This window comes from Phalacrocorax carbo, chromosome 6 (genome assembly GCF_963921805.1).
Source record: "Phalacrocorax carbo chromosome 6, bPhaCar2.1, whole genome shotgun sequence".
Classification (NCBI taxonomy): domain Eukaryota; kingdom Metazoa; phylum Chordata; class Aves; order Suliformes; family Phalacrocoracidae; genus Phalacrocorax; species Phalacrocorax carbo.
In genome coordinates, this window is record NC_087518.1 from 13588229 (window position 1) to 13607633 (window position 19405).

The 19405-nt window shown below is 48.7% G+C and overlaps 2 protein-coding genes across 10 annotated transcripts in view; one reads left to right on the forward strand and one right to left on the reverse strand.

Moving 5' to 3' along the window:
- Positions 1-4552, forward strand: part of ABTB1 (ankyrin repeat and BTB domain containing 1) — a 28392-nt gene extending 23840 nt beyond the window's left edge. For all 3 annotated transcript variants that reach the window (XM_064453758.1, XM_064453760.1, XM_064453759.1), the window contains one exon: positions 991-4552. In XM_064453758.1, coding sequence (XP_064309828.1) covers positions 991-1197 — 207 coding nt within the window. In that variant the 3' untranslated portion in view covers positions 1198-4552. The remainder of the gene's footprint in view (positions 1-990) is intronic.
- A 6274-nt stretch (positions 4553-10826) lies between these two features.
- Positions 10827-19405, reverse strand: part of MGLL (monoglyceride lipase) — a 110259-nt gene continuing 101680 nt past the window's right edge. For all 7 annotated transcript variants that reach the window (XM_064453764.1, XM_064453763.1, XM_064453762.1 and 4 more), the window contains 2 exons: positions 15602-15817; positions 10827-14625 (listed from right to left, as the gene is read on the reverse strand). In XM_064453764.1, the coding sequence (XP_064309834.1) occupies positions 14500-14625; positions 15602-15817 (342 nt within the window). In that variant the 3' untranslated portion in view covers positions 10827-14499. The remainder of the gene's footprint in view (positions 14626-15601; positions 15818-19405) is intronic.

Here is a 19405-nt window from a genome sequence, read left to right on the forward strand (position 1 = left end):
CTGTTACTTTCTTCAGTGTATAGCTTGGGGATGATAGACATATCAGCACGCACCCAGATTCTGGCTTCTGAAAAAGAGATTTGGTTTGGCAGCTGAATGAATATCCCAAGTAGTAATTGGGCAAGGTAGGGCTTTGCTTGTGTGTTCCTCTTGCATCCCCCTTCTCTAGCCTGAATGGGAGTCCTTCGACCCAGGATTGGCAAACTGCCTTCCTAAGGGTGTTGGCACAAATGGAGCCACCCCAGCTGTTCAAACATCAGCAGCTGCCAGCATCTTGTGGAGATGAACTGATGATGGCAACAGGGAGAGAATTTGGCAGTGTGTGTAGCATAGAGCAGGGCTCAGCAACCTGCCGTGCCCAGACACAGTTTGGTAGCGTAGACAGACGGAAGCTGCCTCTCACCCTTCAGCACACCACATGTTCCTGGGGAACTTGATGCAAAAATCATTCATGGGTGACCTGATTCTGTCAGGTTGGGTGCAGAACAGAGCAGCTGCCTTGCTGTGATCTGCTGGTCGGCTATTGGTGGTGGGGCTGAGAGCCATGGTGGGGATAGTCATCTGTGGCTCTTGGTTCTGAACTGGGCACAAGCACTCACTGTCTTGCCTGTTGCAAGTCATTTCCCAAAAGTGTCTGACAGCATCCCCTGGTTCCTGCTGAGGAGCCTTTCTGGAGGGGGTATTTTGTATATTCATGTGCCCCACTACCAGAACTAAGGATATTTAGTTAGTGAGTCTTACAGTGAGCTGTTTGAGGTGCAGATTGCTTACAGTTGTGACCATTTATTGCTGGAGTATTACTGCCTGCTTATGATGAGTGGCAGGATCTCCAAGTGGTGTCAGTAGGAGACACAGGAAGATTTGGGCGTCCATGTACCCTTTTTCTTCTGTGGGATCCCTCAACAGGGGCTGAACACATTATCCCACCCCTTTACATCCCTTTACCTGTCATCTTGTTTTCCTAATGGTTTTCTTTTCCACCCTGTCCAGCTGGTGGAGTTGGAGGAGTTTGTGGCCGCTGTGAAGGAGAATGCAGAGGCTGTGGAGGAACGGCAGGAGACTGACTCCATTCCTCTGGTTGATGACATCCGCTTCCACATCACCAGCAATGTGCAGACTTACAGTGCCATCGAGGAAGCCAACCAGAAACTTGAAGCTCTGGAAAACCTCCTGGCCAGTATAGGGCTTGAGTGCTGATGTGTGCAACCCCTGCCTGTCCTATGCAGCCTGCGTAGCCCCCAGTGGGTTGGCTTGGAGTGCAAGAACATCTGCGTGTCTGAATGTCTCTTCCCCTCCTTTGTCCTCCTTCCCATCTACTTTCAGGCATGGTTTCTTTTTAATTTATTTGTGTCTGGACATTTGCATATCTGGTTTGTGTTTGGTTTTATTTTGGTTTTTGTTTCTCCTTTTAGAAGTAGCTCCCAAAGCTCAGCCCAAATCAGTAGCTGCTGCTTTGTACAATACAATGTGGTTAGGAGGCTGCAAGCTGTTGGGGGTGGTAAGGGAGGTGTTCTGGGGGACTTGCTGCTGCCTGGTGTTAGGACCCATCCTATTCTGTTGCCCAACAACACACCTCTGAAACTGGTTCATGCCAGGATATTTGTTGAATTGCCACCAGCAGAGGAGGAAAATTGGGTTAAACTCTCCAAATAAGTATATATTGGAAAGGAGGTGGCCGTTCCTTCACTGTCAGCATTGTAAGATTGGCAGAGGTGGGCAGTGCTTCCCTAACAGGGACACAGGAAAACTTGGCTATGTGGAAGGCACTGTCTTCACCTGCTATTCTAGTTCTTCAATAAAGAAACCCAGTGATTTCCAGGTCTTCCCTAGCTTTTCATTGCTTTGAAGTGCTCAGAATTTAAAAGCTTTGCTTTCTGAGCAAACGTCTTTGGGAATACAGTAGAGACCAGGGTCCTTCTGTTCTTAGAAAGCAGTAGCTTTCAATGCATAAAAAAGGGAGAGCATCCTTTTTCTTCCTAATAGGGGAAGGAAACCTTATTCAAAACTACTTTTCCCTTTCTTTTTGTCCATTGTGGTAGAGCGAAACTGATTTGCTTAGTGGGTTAGGGAAGAGGGGTCACTGGAAATCTTTTTTAAAAGGAAAAGGGACCTTTTGGGTCTCTTGCAGGGCAGCTGTCCCACTTGTCGACTTTCTGGCTTTGCTCAGCCTTGAGCCCTGTAGCTTTATTGTTCTCGAGGAAATTCAGTGTTTGTACTAATGAATGTTTTTGAATATGTGTTCTGCAGTAGGTCATGTTATCTTGTGTTTTCTCCCTAGACTCCTAATGAGGGTGGTGATGTTCTTTCTCCTTGGCAGCAATTAGCAGGCAATACCCCTGCATAAAGCTTGCCTTGCCAAATAAGCTGCCCTCAGAACTGTATATCTCCAGAATGGCAGGTTGTGAGAGTCTTGGGTTGCCAAGGCACAGGCCAGGCACTCTTTGCTGTGCTGTGAGTTGGGAGGGAGGTGTTGTGTGAAGCACACAGAAAATCTTGCACAGGCGGTGGGCTTCCATGACGCACATTGTCATTTTGGTCACTTTATGAGGCAGGAGCTTGAAATAAACCATGTCAGGTGTGCTTTTAGTGTTTGGGGTGGGAACTGGCCACGGATCCCCCACAGCTTCAGGGTGTTGTTTTCTCTAATGGTAGTGGTGCTTCACATGGATAAGGAAAGGGTTTGGACATCCAGCATTTGGCAGGGACTTGCTTCAGGTGTAGATGTATTGGGAGGATGGGTTTCTTTTCTTTGCTCATCTCACCAGGTAAGAGATTGATGCTCCCACACCATGTGAGAATGGCAGCCTCGCTGCCCTGCTCGGAGCAGCTGCCTGTATCTGGCATGCATTGAAGCTGTTTGCATGTACATGGGCAGGCTTTGGTCACCACTTGCACTGGGCAGGCTGGGTTTGGTTGCAGTGAGGAAGGAGCACTGGGGTTTGGCCATCATACTCAAGAGAAGCTGGACTTCGGTAAAATCACATGTCAGGATTGAGTTGCACTAAGAGAAGGTGGGGAGAAAGCTGGTGGGGCAGGAATGAGGTGCATTGACTTAACTAGACCCCAGATGCTTTTGCACTTTGCCACCTGTGTTTAACTGGTTTCTCTTGCAGAACAGTTTCTTTGGGGCTTGGGACTGTGGCTGCAGGGCTATTCAAGCAGGACATTCTTCAATTCTTCTGTTTCAAAATGCTTGTGAGAAAGTGCAAGGAGTTCTTGTGGTTTGTTTTCTGGAGCTATATTAGGGTGAGGGAAGAGGATGTGTCCCTGCAGGGGTGTGTTGCTGTATGGAAGCAGGGAATAGCAGTAGTGTGCTTCTGTTCGGGGTGGTGACATGGAGGGGAGTGGTGTGTTTGTTGTGTGATTTGTGGAACGTACCTCCATGTCCATCTCTAAGCTTGGTGTGGCTTTGACAGGACCACCAAAGACCCCAGCACAGCTTGAACAGATAAAGGCATCTCAGTGGACGTGAGGAGGGGAAGAGCTATTAGGAAAGCTTTAATATGAAGTCCCATATATTTTGGAGAAAGACAGGTGGAAGCAGAACTGCCTGTTCTCTTGCTCAGTAGAGTGTCAGGCTCATGAAAGCCTGCTACAGAAACAACTGACAGCTTGACCCAGCTGGTTCAGTTCCCCTGCATTTCGCTTCCCTGTATAGCTGAAGATGATACTGAACATGTAAGCAGTATGTTTCGTTTATCACATCCCCTCTGTTCCTCCTGCATAAGTTCCGTACCTGACATCTTAGTAGTCGGCTTTCCACAGCAGTGGTTGTGACAGCCCTGCACCAGGCTTGCACAGAGCCACCAGAGACCAGAACATGGACTTTGCCTTCTGTTTGCACTGAAAGAGATGCAGAAACAGGATTACTGAGGAATGTGCTAATGCTTTTCTCTGCAGATGCCTCAGCTGCTAAAGCAAAATGGACACTGGTGGGCAAAGCAGGAGGAAGGCAGAGGAGGAGCAGTGGTGCTGGGAAGCATTTTCCATATGGCTGCTCTGGAATAATTCCGTTCCTGCATCCTTAAGCGTGGAGCAAGTGAGACTGCAGTTGTACACGTGGGAGGAAAGGGCAGCATGGCCTTTTGATCTGCCTCCCCAGTAGTGCAGCTCCACACGGGCTGCCAAGCAAATGCCTCATCTGTCTGTGTGCACTTAGTGGTCACATCTGTGAGATCTGCCAGATTGTCCAATTACTCGGGGTCCTTTAGCCCCCCTCCCATCCCTTCTGGTGAAATAGGGCTATCAAAAAGCATGCATAAGCAGATGGTCAGCATGCAGGCAAGCTCTCTAATAAAGATGAGCCAGGTCCAAACTTAGATTTGAATTCACTTTATTCTTGCTGCAAATAATTTTATCACAAAATAAAAACCTTTTAATTTTTCTTCTGTTGCCAGTGTCCTTATTGTGTTCTGTTGCCTCTGTCCTTTTTATTTACTAGTAGCCACTTGTTGAATTAAGAAGATTGTAAAATTTATCAGAGCAGCAGTAATATATTTAAGAAAAAATGTGTAAGCATGTGTGCAGCAATAAAATAGTATATTTCACTATATCTGTTCCTCCTGTGGCCTCTTTGTTACCAACTGACATCAGCGTGGCTTTATTTCTGAAAGGACTTGGTGGGCTTCAGCTTATTCTCCCACACCTGGGCCAAGGACTGGCTCTGCACTGCCTGGCTTCCAAGCAGTGAGGAAAGTGTGACTCTGCTCTCCTCCCTTGGTGACCCATTTGTACAGTCCTGCCAGAACAGGGGCATAAAGCACCAACTTTTTTTTAGTAGCTCCTTTCTCCAAGGATTATCCTGTTTCATTAGCAGCACTGTGGCACAGGCTCGGTCACTATGGTGGTGGTGTGTCAGAGAGGTGATACTTCTCTCAGAAAGCTGATCTGGGCAGCCCCTGACAGGTAAGTTGTCCTTCCCTCTCTTCTTGTTGGCCTGTGCCTCTGTCATTGCTGACTGTCCTTTAAATCCACGGATGGAGATTTTTCAGCCTCTGTGCTTAACTATGGCTTGTTCAGTGTACTTACAGGCCCTCTGAAGCATGTGTTTTCTCCAAAACCTCAAGTCTGCTGAAGTGCCTGGGCAGTCCTTCCTCTCTCTTTGAGGATACGGATGCTTATTTTCTCTTTTGTCTGTGTGTCTCAGTAGCAAGAACTGAGCTGTCTGCAGCCCCTGTTGACTTCACAGCGTGACTGGCATTAAGGGAAAGAGGATCCAAGCCTGTCCATGTGGCTCCATGTAGGAGCGTGTTTTGGAAGGGATACTAATAGCATCTGAATGAGTAATGTTTTTGAAGGGAGAGACCGGGTTTGGAAAAGTTCAAGCACTAATCGGGCTTTTGGGATTTGATAAACGGTGCTTACAAGGAGTATCACTGTGCTGTGAGAGCCTGGAGTTAACACTAAGCCTCTTTAAGAAGCTTGAGCTGTTCGCGTTGGTGGTCATGGCCAAACTGGAGATAGCACCTTCCCATGTAGCGGCTCACAGGCGGGGTGTGTTGACAGACTTGTCTGTTCAGGGTGATGCTGAGTTTTCCTCTCTCTTGCTGTGGGCAGCCTGGCGAAGCCTGCCCTAGCCTGGGGAGAGGGGTTGCATCTGTCTGTGCTCAGCTCCCAGGGATGAATGAACCTAGCTAGGGCTGGTGATGGGAAACAAAGGCTTGGCTGGGTTCTCTGCTCGCAGGGGGTGTGCTGGCAGAGCAGGTTTTTTTTTTACCTTCTAAGCTAAAAACAGGTTTGACATAACAAATTTATTAATATAAGAGATGCCACACTGGCAAACCATTTGTTAGAGCTGGGGCCTATTTTGAATGAAGGTGCTGGCTGTGCTGCCTGCCTTGAAAAAGTACTGAGGGAGAAGGGCAGAGAACTCCTTTTCTAGACTTGCAAATGGTTTATAGAGTTTTAGGCTGGAAATTGGATGTGGGTTATTGGCAATAACCAAGGCAAGGGCTGCAGAGAGGCAGAGTATTAATTGGGGAACAGCAGCCACATTTGGGTGCAGCTACGGACATGCAGACCCTTAAGGCCAAAGCCAAGCTACAAGCTTCAAGCTACGTGCAGTCAGCATCTGGGGAAGGGGGCAGGCATGCACACACCTTTCACTTTTCCTAGTTGTGGTTAACTTCGTACGCCTACAAGTGTGGGACAAGGTTTGAAGGGCACTTCAGGAGACTAAAGAAAGCCTTGGAAGAGGATCAGTACCCATGCAAAGAGCTAGCTGTGGTCCCAAGGGTCTGGCTGATTGGTTCCCAAAATAAGCTCTGAGAAATAAGTGTTAGAGCTTTTGTCTCCCTCCTCCTGTTACTGTCACAGCAAGCTTGAGGGGAAAGGGAGCAGGACTGGAAAGTGCGATCTGCTCCCTCCTGACTGCAGCTCTCTGCCAGTCGGTCTGCTTTGCGCCCTGCTCTGTTAGCTGGTACGGCAAAGCACGAGGCCGTTGCTTTGGCACGGTGTTAGGAAAGAGGGAGGTGGGGGGAGTGCTATGGTGTGGCCAAATGCATTGGTTCATGGGCTCAGGGTAGGGTGGGGTTGGTCTTTTTAAAGAAATCCAGAATAACTTGATGTAGCTTTCCCATGGAGGAAACAGAGGTCCCATGAGGAAAATGGTCTGTGTTGCACTGGGATGTCGTTAAAACCCCAGTAAGATAAAATGCCTCCCTCTTTATTATTTTATCATACCACTTCTTTGCAAGCCAGGGTCATCCCAGTACCATTTGTACAAGGCTGCGGCAGTGATGAACTGTGCGAGTGAGGCTGTGCAGAGACCTGCTCTGGAGGGAAGGCAAGTAAATGTGTTAGTTACTGCTCCTTGAGCTATGCTTTAGGAGATGAATGCTGATCTTTCATATCAAGGCTAAGATGACATTATATCTCTCCCTTCTGCTCAGAAGGTTTTATTCTAACACATTCTTGGCACAGCATAGCAGAACCACCAATATTTCTATGAATTTTATTAAGCTTGCTTCCATAATGGGAGCCAGCAATCTGCTCTCCAGAACTCCTTCCACCCCCCTCCTCAGATCTAAAACTGAACTTTTATCCAGGAGTTTTAAAAGAATTTTGTTGGCGGCAAGTTTAATCTCTCTCCCTTTCCCAAAGGCTGTCACTGAGAAGTTGAAAATGCTTCAGGCGAATTGTCCAGAAAGCTTTTTTCTGCCATGCTGCTTCTCTGGTCTGAGTGCCTGTTGGGCACAGCATCTTCAAAGTCATTCAAGGCGCTGGCTCTGGCCACGCTGCTCCTGGGTGAATGCTCCTTCGCTTACTGGGGCCAGGGGAGATGGTGTTTCTTGTTTCCTGATTTTATGTGACCTTTTCCAATCATGCATGCAATTAAACAAAAGTCTTCCAGGTCTGAAAGCACACGAGAGGAAAGCCTTTCTCCTGCTCTGCCAACTGTGGTAACAGAGCAGATCAGTCTGGCGTGTGAAGTTCAGTGTTTGCTGGGCATCCAGGACTGGCCAGTCATGCAAGTGCCCCCAGGCTGGGTTTTGGTGCAGAGCAGCTGCAGTGTGGGGTGTGCTTATGCTCTCATGGGAAGAGAGGGCTCGGTCTTAAAAGTGCATGGGGTGAGCCCTGGAAGCTCAGTGCTGTCGGGGCTTTTGATATGGATAACACAAGGGCTGCCCTGTGCTGTGGGCAGGCAGCTTGTTGCCATTGCTGCAGCATGAAGCTGACTCTGCTGTCCAGTGTGAGGGGAAAAGCTGGGTTTTTTTCTCTGGTTGGGGAACAAGAGTTGTGTGTTTTGGGCATGTGGATCCCTCCTGCTCCAGGATTCACTCTGCTGGCCTGAGGAGAGCTTTGCTGGTGTTGCCATTGCATCATTTTTCATCTAAGTGAAGGCACGACTGATATGAAGGCTGCTGACCTAGGGAAGGCTGGAAAGCCCTGCTTTTTTTTGGGCTCTGGCTCATGGCATGGTTTATCATGGTCTGGCAGGAGCTTGCTTGCCTTTGGTCATGGACCCTTCCTAAACTGACGCAGGGAAGGTACCCCCCATCCTTTGCACCTGAGCTGCCGTTGCTTCACCTTTGGTGTTCTCATTGCTGCATGTTTTCTTACAAGACAAGCACTTGCTATGCTGGACATCTTGCCCTCCCCTCGGCTGCCCCCCAGGCCAAACAGCTTTCTTTGCCAAGTTTCCCCTGTTTAGACATCAAGGCGTATCATGCGATCTAAAACTTTTGATTGATCTCTTAGGATTTGATTTTCATCTGAATTCCTGGAATGTTCCTGGACTCTGAAGCACTTCCTCCGGAGGGAAGGGAAATTGATCCCATGTCCCTCCTTTCCAAGGAGCAGTGGCCACAGGAAGGACAGCTGTTTAGCTTGCTCCTGTTGGGACACGCGGGCTCTGCAGTGTTTGCTCATGGATGTGGCTGTTTGGTTTAATAAAGCAATCGTTAGGAGAGCAGCCGGAAGATGAGTTGTAGCTCCACATCCGATGAGAAAGAGAACATCCCAGACTGATAAGCTGGGAGAGCATTGCCCTGTTTCTGTGTGCCAAGGGGACGACTTGTGCTCATTATGTGGAGAGGAGAGCAAACAGTGGCCCCAAATAAACCACTTTTGAGAGCCTGCAGTGAGCAGGGGCAGCAGCAGCAAGAGTGAGGCTGCCAGCACAGTGTGCGGTAGTGGTGGTCTCTGATGGTATGGTGGTACCTGCATGGTCCCGTTGGCTCCATCCCGTCCCTGTGATGGAGGTCTTTCTGAGGCTGGGCAGGGATGGCAGCAGCTGGAGAGGTGCAAGTCCCTGCTCACCACCACCAGCAGCTTTGGAGCGAATTACACCTCCGCTTCTCTCTCCTTCTCCAATGGTTTATAAATCCCATGCTTAACCATTTGCCAGTAGAAAATGTGACCGAAGTGCTGCAGGTTTATATGCTGAGCAGACCTTTTGAATTAAAATCCCCTACCACTCACTGATGCTGCAGCATTTGGCTCTTCAATGCCTGAGCCTGGCCCAAGTGATGGGCTGTGTCGTCCCAGACATCTGACAGAGGCACGGTCCCTGCAGCAACATGACCTAGTGTGACACCTCTCATCCCATGCCCTGCTACCAGGGCAGGCTGCCCAGCCCTGCCAGGGTGGCTGGAAAGGAGTCCTTAGGAGCTCTCTCCCGCACACACCATGGCACTGCTCTGGCTTCTGCTTTACTATCAGCTGATCTGCACCTTCACCAACCCCGAGAGAAACTGCCAGCTCTGGATAACATAAGACCGAGCACAGGCTGGGAGAAGAGAAATGGGCAAAAAGCTCCAGGGCTCCTGCAGACTCACAGGATCAGTCTAGAAGCACATGTTAAAAATATAAAGGCCACCTACAGCCGTGACAGCTTGCCGGGCACTGGGTGGTGATGCCAGGAAAAACTGTATTGCCAAAAGCACCTTCACCCCAGCACTGCTCCCAGCCTCACACCAGACTGTCCCCTCCCTCATGGGCTTGGTCCGTCTCCCAGCACCATGGCGTGCACCCTCTGGCAGCCCTCAGAGCTGCAAGCAGCTTAATGAGCCACGAAAATACTAAGCAAAAGGGCTGGGGACCTGCCGGTATGAAAACAAGTCTTGTTACTAATAGTGTTCCCTTCTGCCACAGTGCGCCCACTGGCTCGGCAAAAAGCCCCGGCTCTGCTCTCTGTACTGATGTGCATCAAAGTCAATGGCCAGAGTTTCTGACCTGGCGAGCTGGGTGTGATCAGAAATACAGCCCACGTGGGGCTGCAGAAAGAGAATATTTTTCTCTTGATTTAGCGAGTAGAGGTGTGAGGAGGATGAAATCAGTTGCCAGAGGTTGCAGGTTGGGTCTGGTGCTGCTATTGACCCCAGCCGGAGGCCAGGGACTTGGAGGCACTGTCCTGTCTGTCTCCTGCTGCGGCAGCAGCAGTTGGCACTTGGGCTGCAAGTGAGTGGCTGGGGAGCCCTTGCAAATGCAGCAGCTTATCCTGAAATCTGCAGGGGAGGGAGGCAAGAGGGGACCCTGCGCGTGGCTGTGCCCCAGCCCCGCTCTCTGGGCAGGACACGCATTTCCACAGCACGGGGCACCCTGATGGCACCAACCCTGGGTTTGGATGAACCAATGGCTCTTACAGCACCCGGGCTTTGCCTGGGAGCTGAGAGCGCAGCAAACCCTGCTCCCCAGCCCCCTCTGGAGCCACAGCTGGGGGCAAAAGGTAGGATTTAAGTGGCTGCTGCTCCTGGCCACGGTGCAGATGCTTCCTGTTTGAATTAGGTATGGTTCAGGACCAACATAATATTTTAATGGGCTTGTAAAAGTGTGGGAACCAGGTCTTGAAGCAGGCTGAGCTTGCCTGTTAGTCCAGGCTCCTCCACCAGCTCCAGACTGCTGTTTTGTCTGGGGTGGGGAAGCACCTGGGCCAGGGGATTTTTTTTTTTTTTTTAAAGTTAGAACCTCAGCTACAATTTAAAAAAAAGAAAGCTTTGACTCTGAGGAAGGTAGTGCTGGTTTTCCTTGAGACTACCCAGACAGCCAGCCTTGTTAGGTCAAAGTTAGCTGTAAAGACAGCTTACACCTGCAGTGCCCCAAACTAATCTTTTTATTGTGCTGCTCTAGGCTATAGCGAATAGTGGCGTGAGGCCACGGATTTCAGGCAGAAAGGGAACCTCAGGCCTCCATGAGACTGGGCTGCCCCCAGACCCCGGGTCTGCAGTGCCTGGGGAGCAGGTGCTGGCCATGCTGGCAATTTGGCAGCACCGGGGGCTGCAGCCCCCTGCTCCACAAGCTGAATGGCTGTTTAATATCTCTCTGCCTTTCCCTTCTCACCCTCTGGCTGGATGGCAGTCACCCATGATGCCCTCAAACACACTCTGTTCAGAAAACATAGCTTTATTATTAGTTGCAATATACATTGTATTCCTTTAAGAATCCTAAATTTGTATATTGTTTTTCCCACTGAAAATACATGTGTATGTATATATGTTTATATATATATATATAAATGCATTTTATTGAACTGGAACACAACGGAACAAGAGAGACAAGCTCAGAAATAACTCGGAAAAGTAAGTGTGATCTCAATGGGTTTGTGCTGGCAGTGTGCTGAGTAGTATAAAAAGAACAGGCTAAATAGAAAATATGATGGGTTAGGCAGTGGGGAATGGTCTCTCAGTGCTACAGGTGGTGATATATACAGTAGTTATACATTGCTATTGCTCAGTCATGAGTGCCACCTATTCTCAAAGGCAGACCGGTCTCTGGTGTGGCTCTGCACAGCAACGTTCATAAGGCCGGCTGTGCTCCCTGCAAATGGTACCTGCCATTTGAAAATAGAGTTTAATTACATTTCCCTTGGCAGCAGCTCTGCTCGTTACTAATCTGGTCAGCAAAGGAAGAACTCCTCCGGGGCATGGTGAAACCTAACTGGGTCAATGTAAAGTAGCTTACAGGCAGGGTAAGGGATCAGCAACAGCAGTGAGGAGTGAAATGTTCAGGCTGAGCTGCAGCTGGTGCAAATCAGCCTGGGTCTGTTGAGACGCCGATTTGCTCCTGGCTCCTTCCCTTTGCACTCATTTCCCCACCTGCAAATGGGCTGCTCCCTCTCCGCTCAGCAGCCCAGCAGCCTGCCTAGAGGTGCGCGCTGCTGGGGTAGGCAGCCTTTGGGGCTTTTTTTGGGTAGGTTTCCTTGTGTTAATTTCCTCAGAAGATAATTCTTCAGTAAATTGGCTGAGGGTGGCAGTAACCCCTGCTGTGCCAGGGGCTTATTTGGCTTTTTTGTTTGTTGTTCTTTCAACTTTTTGTTTATTAACCTGATTTTCAAGCACAGCTTCCCCAGGCCACATGCCATTGCTGAGCTTAGCTCAACGGAGGGACAAGCCTTCCCCAGATCAACGTAATTGGTTTCCTTTTATTTCTGCTGAGCTGCAGATGTTTCTTGGCTGAAAGGACACATTTTATCAAAGGCACTGACCACGGACCTTCCTCTGCCTGAAGCCAGATTGGAGGGAGCAGGCGAGCTCTGACCTTCATGCTGGAGGGTCACTTCCCCACCCCCCAAAGTGCTTGTCAGTTTGGGAAGGGATGTAAAGAATGTAGACATTGATTTGCTCCTCCTGACTTCCTCAGGAGAAGTGCTTTCAAAAGTCCCATCCTTAAATCATCATCTTGCTACTACCCCCGCAATGTCAGTCACCACTGGATCACGCCTACTTGATTCCCCTTCCTGCTGAAGAAGCAGGTGAGGTTTATCACTGCTGTAGCATGTCTCTTCTTGCTCTCTTTCCCCAGCAGCATCTGGCAAGGAGGGATCTTGCTCAGGGGAAAAAGGTTGCAACAAGCCAGGCTGCTGGAAGATGCAGAGCAGGCAACCTGTGCATCGCCTCCTTCCCACAGCAAGTGTCATCAGAGGTTTAGCAGGGGAAGGTGGGAACAGCTGATTGCACTGGAATAATATTTGAACCAAAAGCTGGTGTTGCTGGTTCAACTACAGCTCATTCCTCTCTTTAGAGGCAGGAAAATACAGATGTGAAAGTGCCTTGACCAGCCTGTAGAAAAGAGCTTTCCTGATTTGGGCCCCTTAGGGCAATTACAGGAACATAACCTGCATCCACACATTCTTCATCCATCCACGCTGCTGGGACTGAATAGGACCGAGCCCTGATTCTGACTGTTATTGCACAGAGGTCCCTTTCCTGAATCTTGCCAGAACTGGCTTCAAAGGAAGAAGAGGTGGGTGACCCCCGCAACTGTTGCAGGTGGGATCCAGCCCAGACATAGCAATGGTTCCCACTGCTGTCAGGGAAGGCAATATGGGCGCTGGTTCATCACTGGGGGAGATGCCCCACTCCTTCATTGTGCAACATTTGCAGGCATTTTCTTGCAAAACTGGAGGGAGAGGTGCAGTTAAACCCCTTCGCTTCGGCTAGTGCCAAGAAGTGTAGTCATAATTAGGGCCATCACTCTGGACAAACCGACCCACACAGCCATGCTGTGATCACTATGCAGCTTTTGCTATATCAGTACAATGCCTCTGCTCCATAACTGGGTGTAAAAAGTCTTTTGTTTAGCCCTGCTGCTACCAGAGACCCAGGCAGCTCTAGGGTTTGGCTTGCCTGCACCACTGGGCCAGTCCACAAGCTCCTCCGTGGCAGCTTGTACACCAATGCCCCCGGGCACCACCAGTGCAGCAAGGCAGATGTTGGGTGATCGCACCCTGTACTCTGCTTCCATCTCCCCATGTTGCCTAAAGGGGTGAGCTCAGCCCCTCTGCTCTGTGATCTGCCCCAGAGGTGGCTGTGCTGGTTAGGAGGAGATTGGGATGAGCTTGGACAGGATCTCTGTTCACTCTGTGGGTCTCCTGCTAAACCGGTGGACCATGAGGACACCCACTGCTAATCCCCACCCACCAGATGCTCTACGCTTCTCTCTAGCACTATTTTCAGGCTATTTTCCAATTGATGAAGGAAAACAACAGATTATGACTGTAAAGTTATGGTGAGAGGACTGGATCCCAGTAGGACAACATTATTCCTTGCCAAGAGAAGGAACAATTAACCCCTTCTTTAGACTCTCCTCCCATTTCTTTCCCAGATCCCAGCCACCTCTATATACATAATATATTATATTACTATATTAACTTATAACTTTGACTTTGCTTTTTCAGTTTCAGTAGCACAAGTGATTAATTCCAAAAGAGAAAAAAAAAAATGGAAGGAAGGAAAAAAAGCAGCTCATAGGAATATTTACAGAATGGTTCATCTTGCAGAGGAGAGATGGGGTTTGGCATTGTGAAAAGCATGGTTTTTGAACGTGCTAAGTGGGTTTGATTCCACATTCCTCCTCTCCCCTCTGGGATCCTGCACTGATGACAAAAACTAAAGAGCTGTTCAACACGCTTCCCCGAGGGCAAAGTCGCAGAGGATGTGCAGGGCGGTGGGGGAGGCTGTCTTTAAGCTCTCCCCTTGCCTGGCCTTATAAAGGCAGTATCCAAAGGGGCCTGACCTTGAAAACCAGCCTTTCACTTTCAGGGAGCTGTCAGCTCCATCTTTAGCCTCTTCTCATTACCCAGCACCTTCATTACTGCTCTCCTCTCAAGGACCAGGGCTTTTAAGGTACTGGATGGTGGGGACAGGGAAGGGACTATATGCACCTGGAATCAAAACCATGAAGTGGAAGATGCTGACTTCTTTAACATACCAAAAATTATTGCAGTATAGATACACCTCTGTCATCCCAGCGAAAGCAGAGAAGGGGAAGTGATGGGGGAAGTTTGGTGGGTGAGGGGCATTTCAGTAAAGTCACCCAACCTGGAAAGCTTCGACAGCTGCTCCCGCAGCTATCAATTCTTCCTCAGATTAGGGCAACGGCCATTTACATCAGCAAATTATGCCCCACCCTGTGCCTCTCCCCCCACCCTCCCTTACACTATGCATAATAAAACATCTCAAGAGTCCCTCCACATTAGATCTTTCTCATAGAGACTTCCATGACTTAAGAAAAGCATCTATTCCCAGAAAACCCCAGTAAGAGCTGCACAAACAATTGCTCTTAAGTATGGCTGGCTTCCCCAGCTGCTGAGACCTTCTGGCCAATCCATGTTAGTATTTCTGTGAAGACAGAGGTAGAGACCTCAGGCAGCTCTTTGTGAAGGGCATGATAGGCTTCCTCATATACCTGCAACCAGGGAGAGAGTGGAGATTAGCACAGAAAAGAAAATCTGCATGAACAAAGTAGCCTTCAGTCCCCTCTCATCAATACCCACAGGTCCAACATGTCCTGCCCACACCTTGTCTGGTTTTTTTCCCTAGATGTGGCAGGTTATGAAATCAAAGAGATGCCATTGGTGGTACTGGCCCTCTGCAAGCAGGAAGGCATTGGCATTGCAGCTTGACATCTGCACATCACCCGAGCACCCTGCTGCCCTTTAGGAAGATAATGCATGTCCCAACTCCATGGATTTCTGGCTTCCCATCCCACTAAGAAGGAAGAAATACTTATCATGCCCTTGGAGTTTAAAGGACAATGGGGGATGTTCCCATCATGCCTTGTGCAATTTTACTTCTTTTATACCCAAACTATCCAGTTATTTTTCCAATGACAAAAGCCTTCCCTTGGTCTCCTTGTCTCTCTTTCAGGCTCATTCATGTGCTAACAATTGGTTAATCAGCTGTGGCTCTCTTGAAATGAGCAGATGTGAAGTGGCTTTTGTTGTGTGGTGCTTTGGAAAGGGCCCCCTGTACCTTTACATGCTGGGACATGAGGTAAGGTTGGTGCTCACACAGTTGGCATTGTTCAGAAAGGCTTTTGGGGTCAGCACTTTACCTGCTTATGAGCCTCACTCTACTTCTACACCAAGTTGCTTATACCCAGGGGACCCTCTAGGTAGACACCCCTGGGTCTGGTCTTGAGATCACCCCTTGCCCACAGCCTGGCTCTAGCTGGTGAAAGGCCACCACACTGTGCAGGGAAGGGCTACGCTTGGGCTACTTCCTGCCGCAAGGGCCTGTAACGTGCTTGGTCTCACCAATACATCAGCCCTGCTTTACCTCAAGCTCTCTGGAGCTCAGCAGACTCCCTACCCCTTATGGTCACTTGTTCTTAGGCCAACACTGACAGGAAAATACCCTAAAAATCAAGAAAGTAAGATGACCTTGAGTGTTTTGTCCTGACTCTGCACTGTGTCCATCAGTAAATAGGACCCTTTGATATCACAGAGCTTGTCAGAAGAGCCGTGTAGCACCAGGATGGGCAAAGTCAGCTTCGGCAGAGCTCGCTCAATTCTGGCAATGGCATTCATCAGCTGGATGACGAAGGAGACCTTCATACCACCATGGTAGACCAAGGGATCAGATGTATAAGACTCCATCTGGCAGGGAGGAATAGGTAATTTAAGGTTAGCAATATTTCATGCAGAAAAGACAAAGCAGATCAGCCTGGCAGTGAACAGTCTCTTCCCTTGGCTTGCACAGTGATTTCCTAGTCTGTCAGGACATCCTGCCATTAGAGTCAAGGTCAGGATCTTTACCATGGCTACCCAGAAGTGCTCACAAAACCTGGCCTACCCCACACTGTGTGTTTCTCTCTTATATGACTAGAAAATATTCAAGCCAAAGTTCTTTCTGCAGGCAAACAACCAGTGTTGGACAAAGACTGTTCCCATGGGGGCACCTGTCTGCATTTTTCTCCTCTTTCATGTTCTTCTGTCACTCAAAGGTGACAGTCTTTTCTGTTGAGGGTTCTTCAGGCTGCATTACTTGAAAGCTGATATTGTCCAGGTCCTTGTCCCCTCTGCTGAGGGCTCAGATGTTCTCTTCTTCCATCTTCCTTCTCTGGTGATGAGGGTCGTGACATATATCTACAGACAACCGACACACCTGACTGCCAAGCACTCTTACACTGAGGAGTCCTCTCTGGGTGCAAAGTGTGCACAGACAAGGCAGCAAATGACAGTATTGGGGGTAGGCAAAAAAAAAAGTCAACAACTTGCTCAGCCATACTATGAGAGGATAAAAATGTACAAGAGCTGGTGCAGAAAGTTGCTAGGAACGAGTAGTTACCACAGCAGGCAAATCTACAGTAAATATTTGTATACTGTACATGGAGACGGCCCACACAGCCACTGCCATCTCAATATTTGCCAGAATGCTTTGATTATGGGCTGGTCTCTGGCACAGCCTCCAGTTTCTCGCAACCCTGGCAGATGTTTATAGAAATTATGGTTATTTATAGGTTAGCCGAAAACAGGCTCCTCTTCTCGCAGGCAGTAGGGTCTGTTCAAATTCTCCCTTGCTTTGCAGAAATGTGAAGCCCTCTTCCTGCTGCATGTGACTGCTCTGAGGGGACCACGGGTGGGAGGTGACCCACAAAGCCACCCCAGGGACATGTAGCTATGCGTAGGCACAGCAGCAGGACAGCGTGGCCTGCCTGGTCCCCACCAAGAAGCCAGAAAAGCTTTGGGGTGGATTCTCCATTCATCTCCCTGTGAGATGAGATTATCAGGGTGGCAGAAGGACATTACATGGTGGGGTTTCCCATCTGGGGGGATTAATTTTCCGGAGGGGATAAAGCCAGTTTCCCTCCTCATTGCCTCAAACGTGTTGGGGCACAAAGCACTGGAAATGGAGCTGGCCGTGAGGCACGCTGGTGCCCACAAGTCTTTCCCTACCCCCTTCTTTCTTCCAGTCCCCACTATCTCCTGCTACTTGAACATGTGGTTCCTATCCCTGAGTGCAGCAAGGGGAAGGAGTGGGAGGGAATTTGGGACTATTAGCGGCTGGCACCCCTCAGTCCCAGCCCACAGTGCTGAAGATGGTCAAGGGGGTGAGAATGACAGAGCTACTCTAACTTGTGCTGGAGTTGGACCAAAGAAATTCGAGTTGCTGTAGCACTCATTTAGGGACCCTTGGATTCAGCAGACATTGCCAGTATTTGATTAGGGCCATTGTTGTGTTTTGGCCTCTGTGCAAGACCATGGCTACTCTGGAGTGAGGGGTAGTTTTTAGCAGGGAGACAAAAATAGAGGTCTCTCATCACAGCTCCTAATATTAGGATCTTATCTATGGTATCTCCTGTTCAAAGAAGCAAGTGCCCATGAACACTGAGGGTTTGGAAAACACTGTTTGTAAGAGACCACTGCAAAGATGAGATTGCAGTTAAGGTAAAAGGATCCACTCTTAAGACAGGCTGAGCATCCTCTGCTCCTACTAAAGGCCCTAGGAAGCAGAAGGGTTGAACAGCATGTGGTCTGTTTTTGGCTCTGCATGGACCCTCCCAGTTCCCAACCAGCTTGTTGGTGCAGAAACTGCCACCTGCATCCTCCACCCCCTATGCCTCTCAGCCTGTCTGCCTGCCCTACCTTCCGTGCTCTGCAAAGTGCTTCAAAAGAGCAAGGAGCTGCCTGTGTTTAGAAAGAAGTGTCCTCATGTGAATGTGCTCCTGGAAAAGTTCAGCTTTGACTTTAAAATCACCAGCTGCCTGCTGTGGGGTTGCTAGCTCTCTCACTGATAGCTGGGTGTACCCTGATATTTTCAGCCAAATGTGTTGACTCTTCATCAGCATTTTGAGCAAAAAACACCACATTGCACTGGCTACGTAGCAACTGGCTGCAGCCTAATCTGGGAGTTACTTGTCTGGATCTATGTCACAGAGCTGCGCCAAAGCAGCACAGCTTGGAGATGGGTTTCTTTTCTTTTCTTTTCTTTTCTTTTCTTTTTTTTTTTTTTTTTTTTTTTTAATTGGAGGCAACAAATAAGGGATCTCGCAGGGGAGGGGGAATCAGAAGGGGTGGGTGGATGGATTGACAGAAGTTCCCTTCCCATGGAGTAAAACAATGTTGACAAATTCCTGTGAGCTGGCCAACTCCCCAGCCCCATGCACACTAAGAGAATGACCTAATGGGTTTATTTCTTTCTTGTGTTCTTTTCTGAAAGAACAGGGTTTTTTTAGCTACTGAGCAGCCAACAAATATTTTTGTTTAGATGATGGGAGGGAAAAAAATAATAACCCAATCTTAACCAGATCAATCAGGACTACAGGGGGAGGATCCTGTTCCCAGTCAATGAACAGGAGTCCTTGTCAGAGTTAACGTTCAGTGCATGGGGCAAGTGCAGAGGAGCAGTTTGCTGAGGAAAGAGGGAAAGATAGGGAATGGGTTGTATATTCTACAAGCTATAAACTGCAAACCCTGCAAGCCTAGAGCTCCCGTTGGCGCACTGAGCTCTGGGACACTGGGGGTAAGCGAGTAAGGGTGTCCCCAGGAGACCCTGCGATTGCTTCCAGTCATTGTTCAGTGAAGGCTCTGCACAGTCCGTCACAACACCTCTTTTTTTCTCTTTATGTAATACTAAGACAGAAGCACCATCAGGGCTCCTGCTGCAATATGTTGCCCTGCTTAGAGGTCTGTATCTTCCCTTTGCATTTTATGAAGCAATAAATTCATTATAAGGTAATTACAGCCTCATCCTATGTGGACTCTGCAGGAACAAGACTAAAGTCAGTGGGATTGTTCCACTGAATTAAATGACAGCTAACAAAAACTAATGGGGTAAAGGGGTGCCTGCTGCTGTGACATTATTCCTCCTTGGAATAACAAGACTGTGTTTTTAAGGTTGCTTCTTGCTCTCTTTTGTGTCTCTTGCGTTTGATATAGCAAGCAGATCAAACAAACATCTCCACACCATCCTGCATCTCAGTCCCTACACCCTGAGGACAGCCTGCTGGGAACACAAACTCATCAGGAAATTCTTGGATGATGTCCCAAAAATATTTCTAGAGAATAGAAAGTTGGTCTGTCAGGAGAATATGTTTAACATATAAATAATGGACCTTTCCAGCACATTGTGTGCTTTGAAGCTGCGTGTCTTGAGTCCAAAAGGAGGGTGGAGTGTGCATTAGAGGCAGCCAGAGGACCGAGGTGCTGTGTTGTCTTCAGTAAGTGCCTACAGCCTCAAATTCC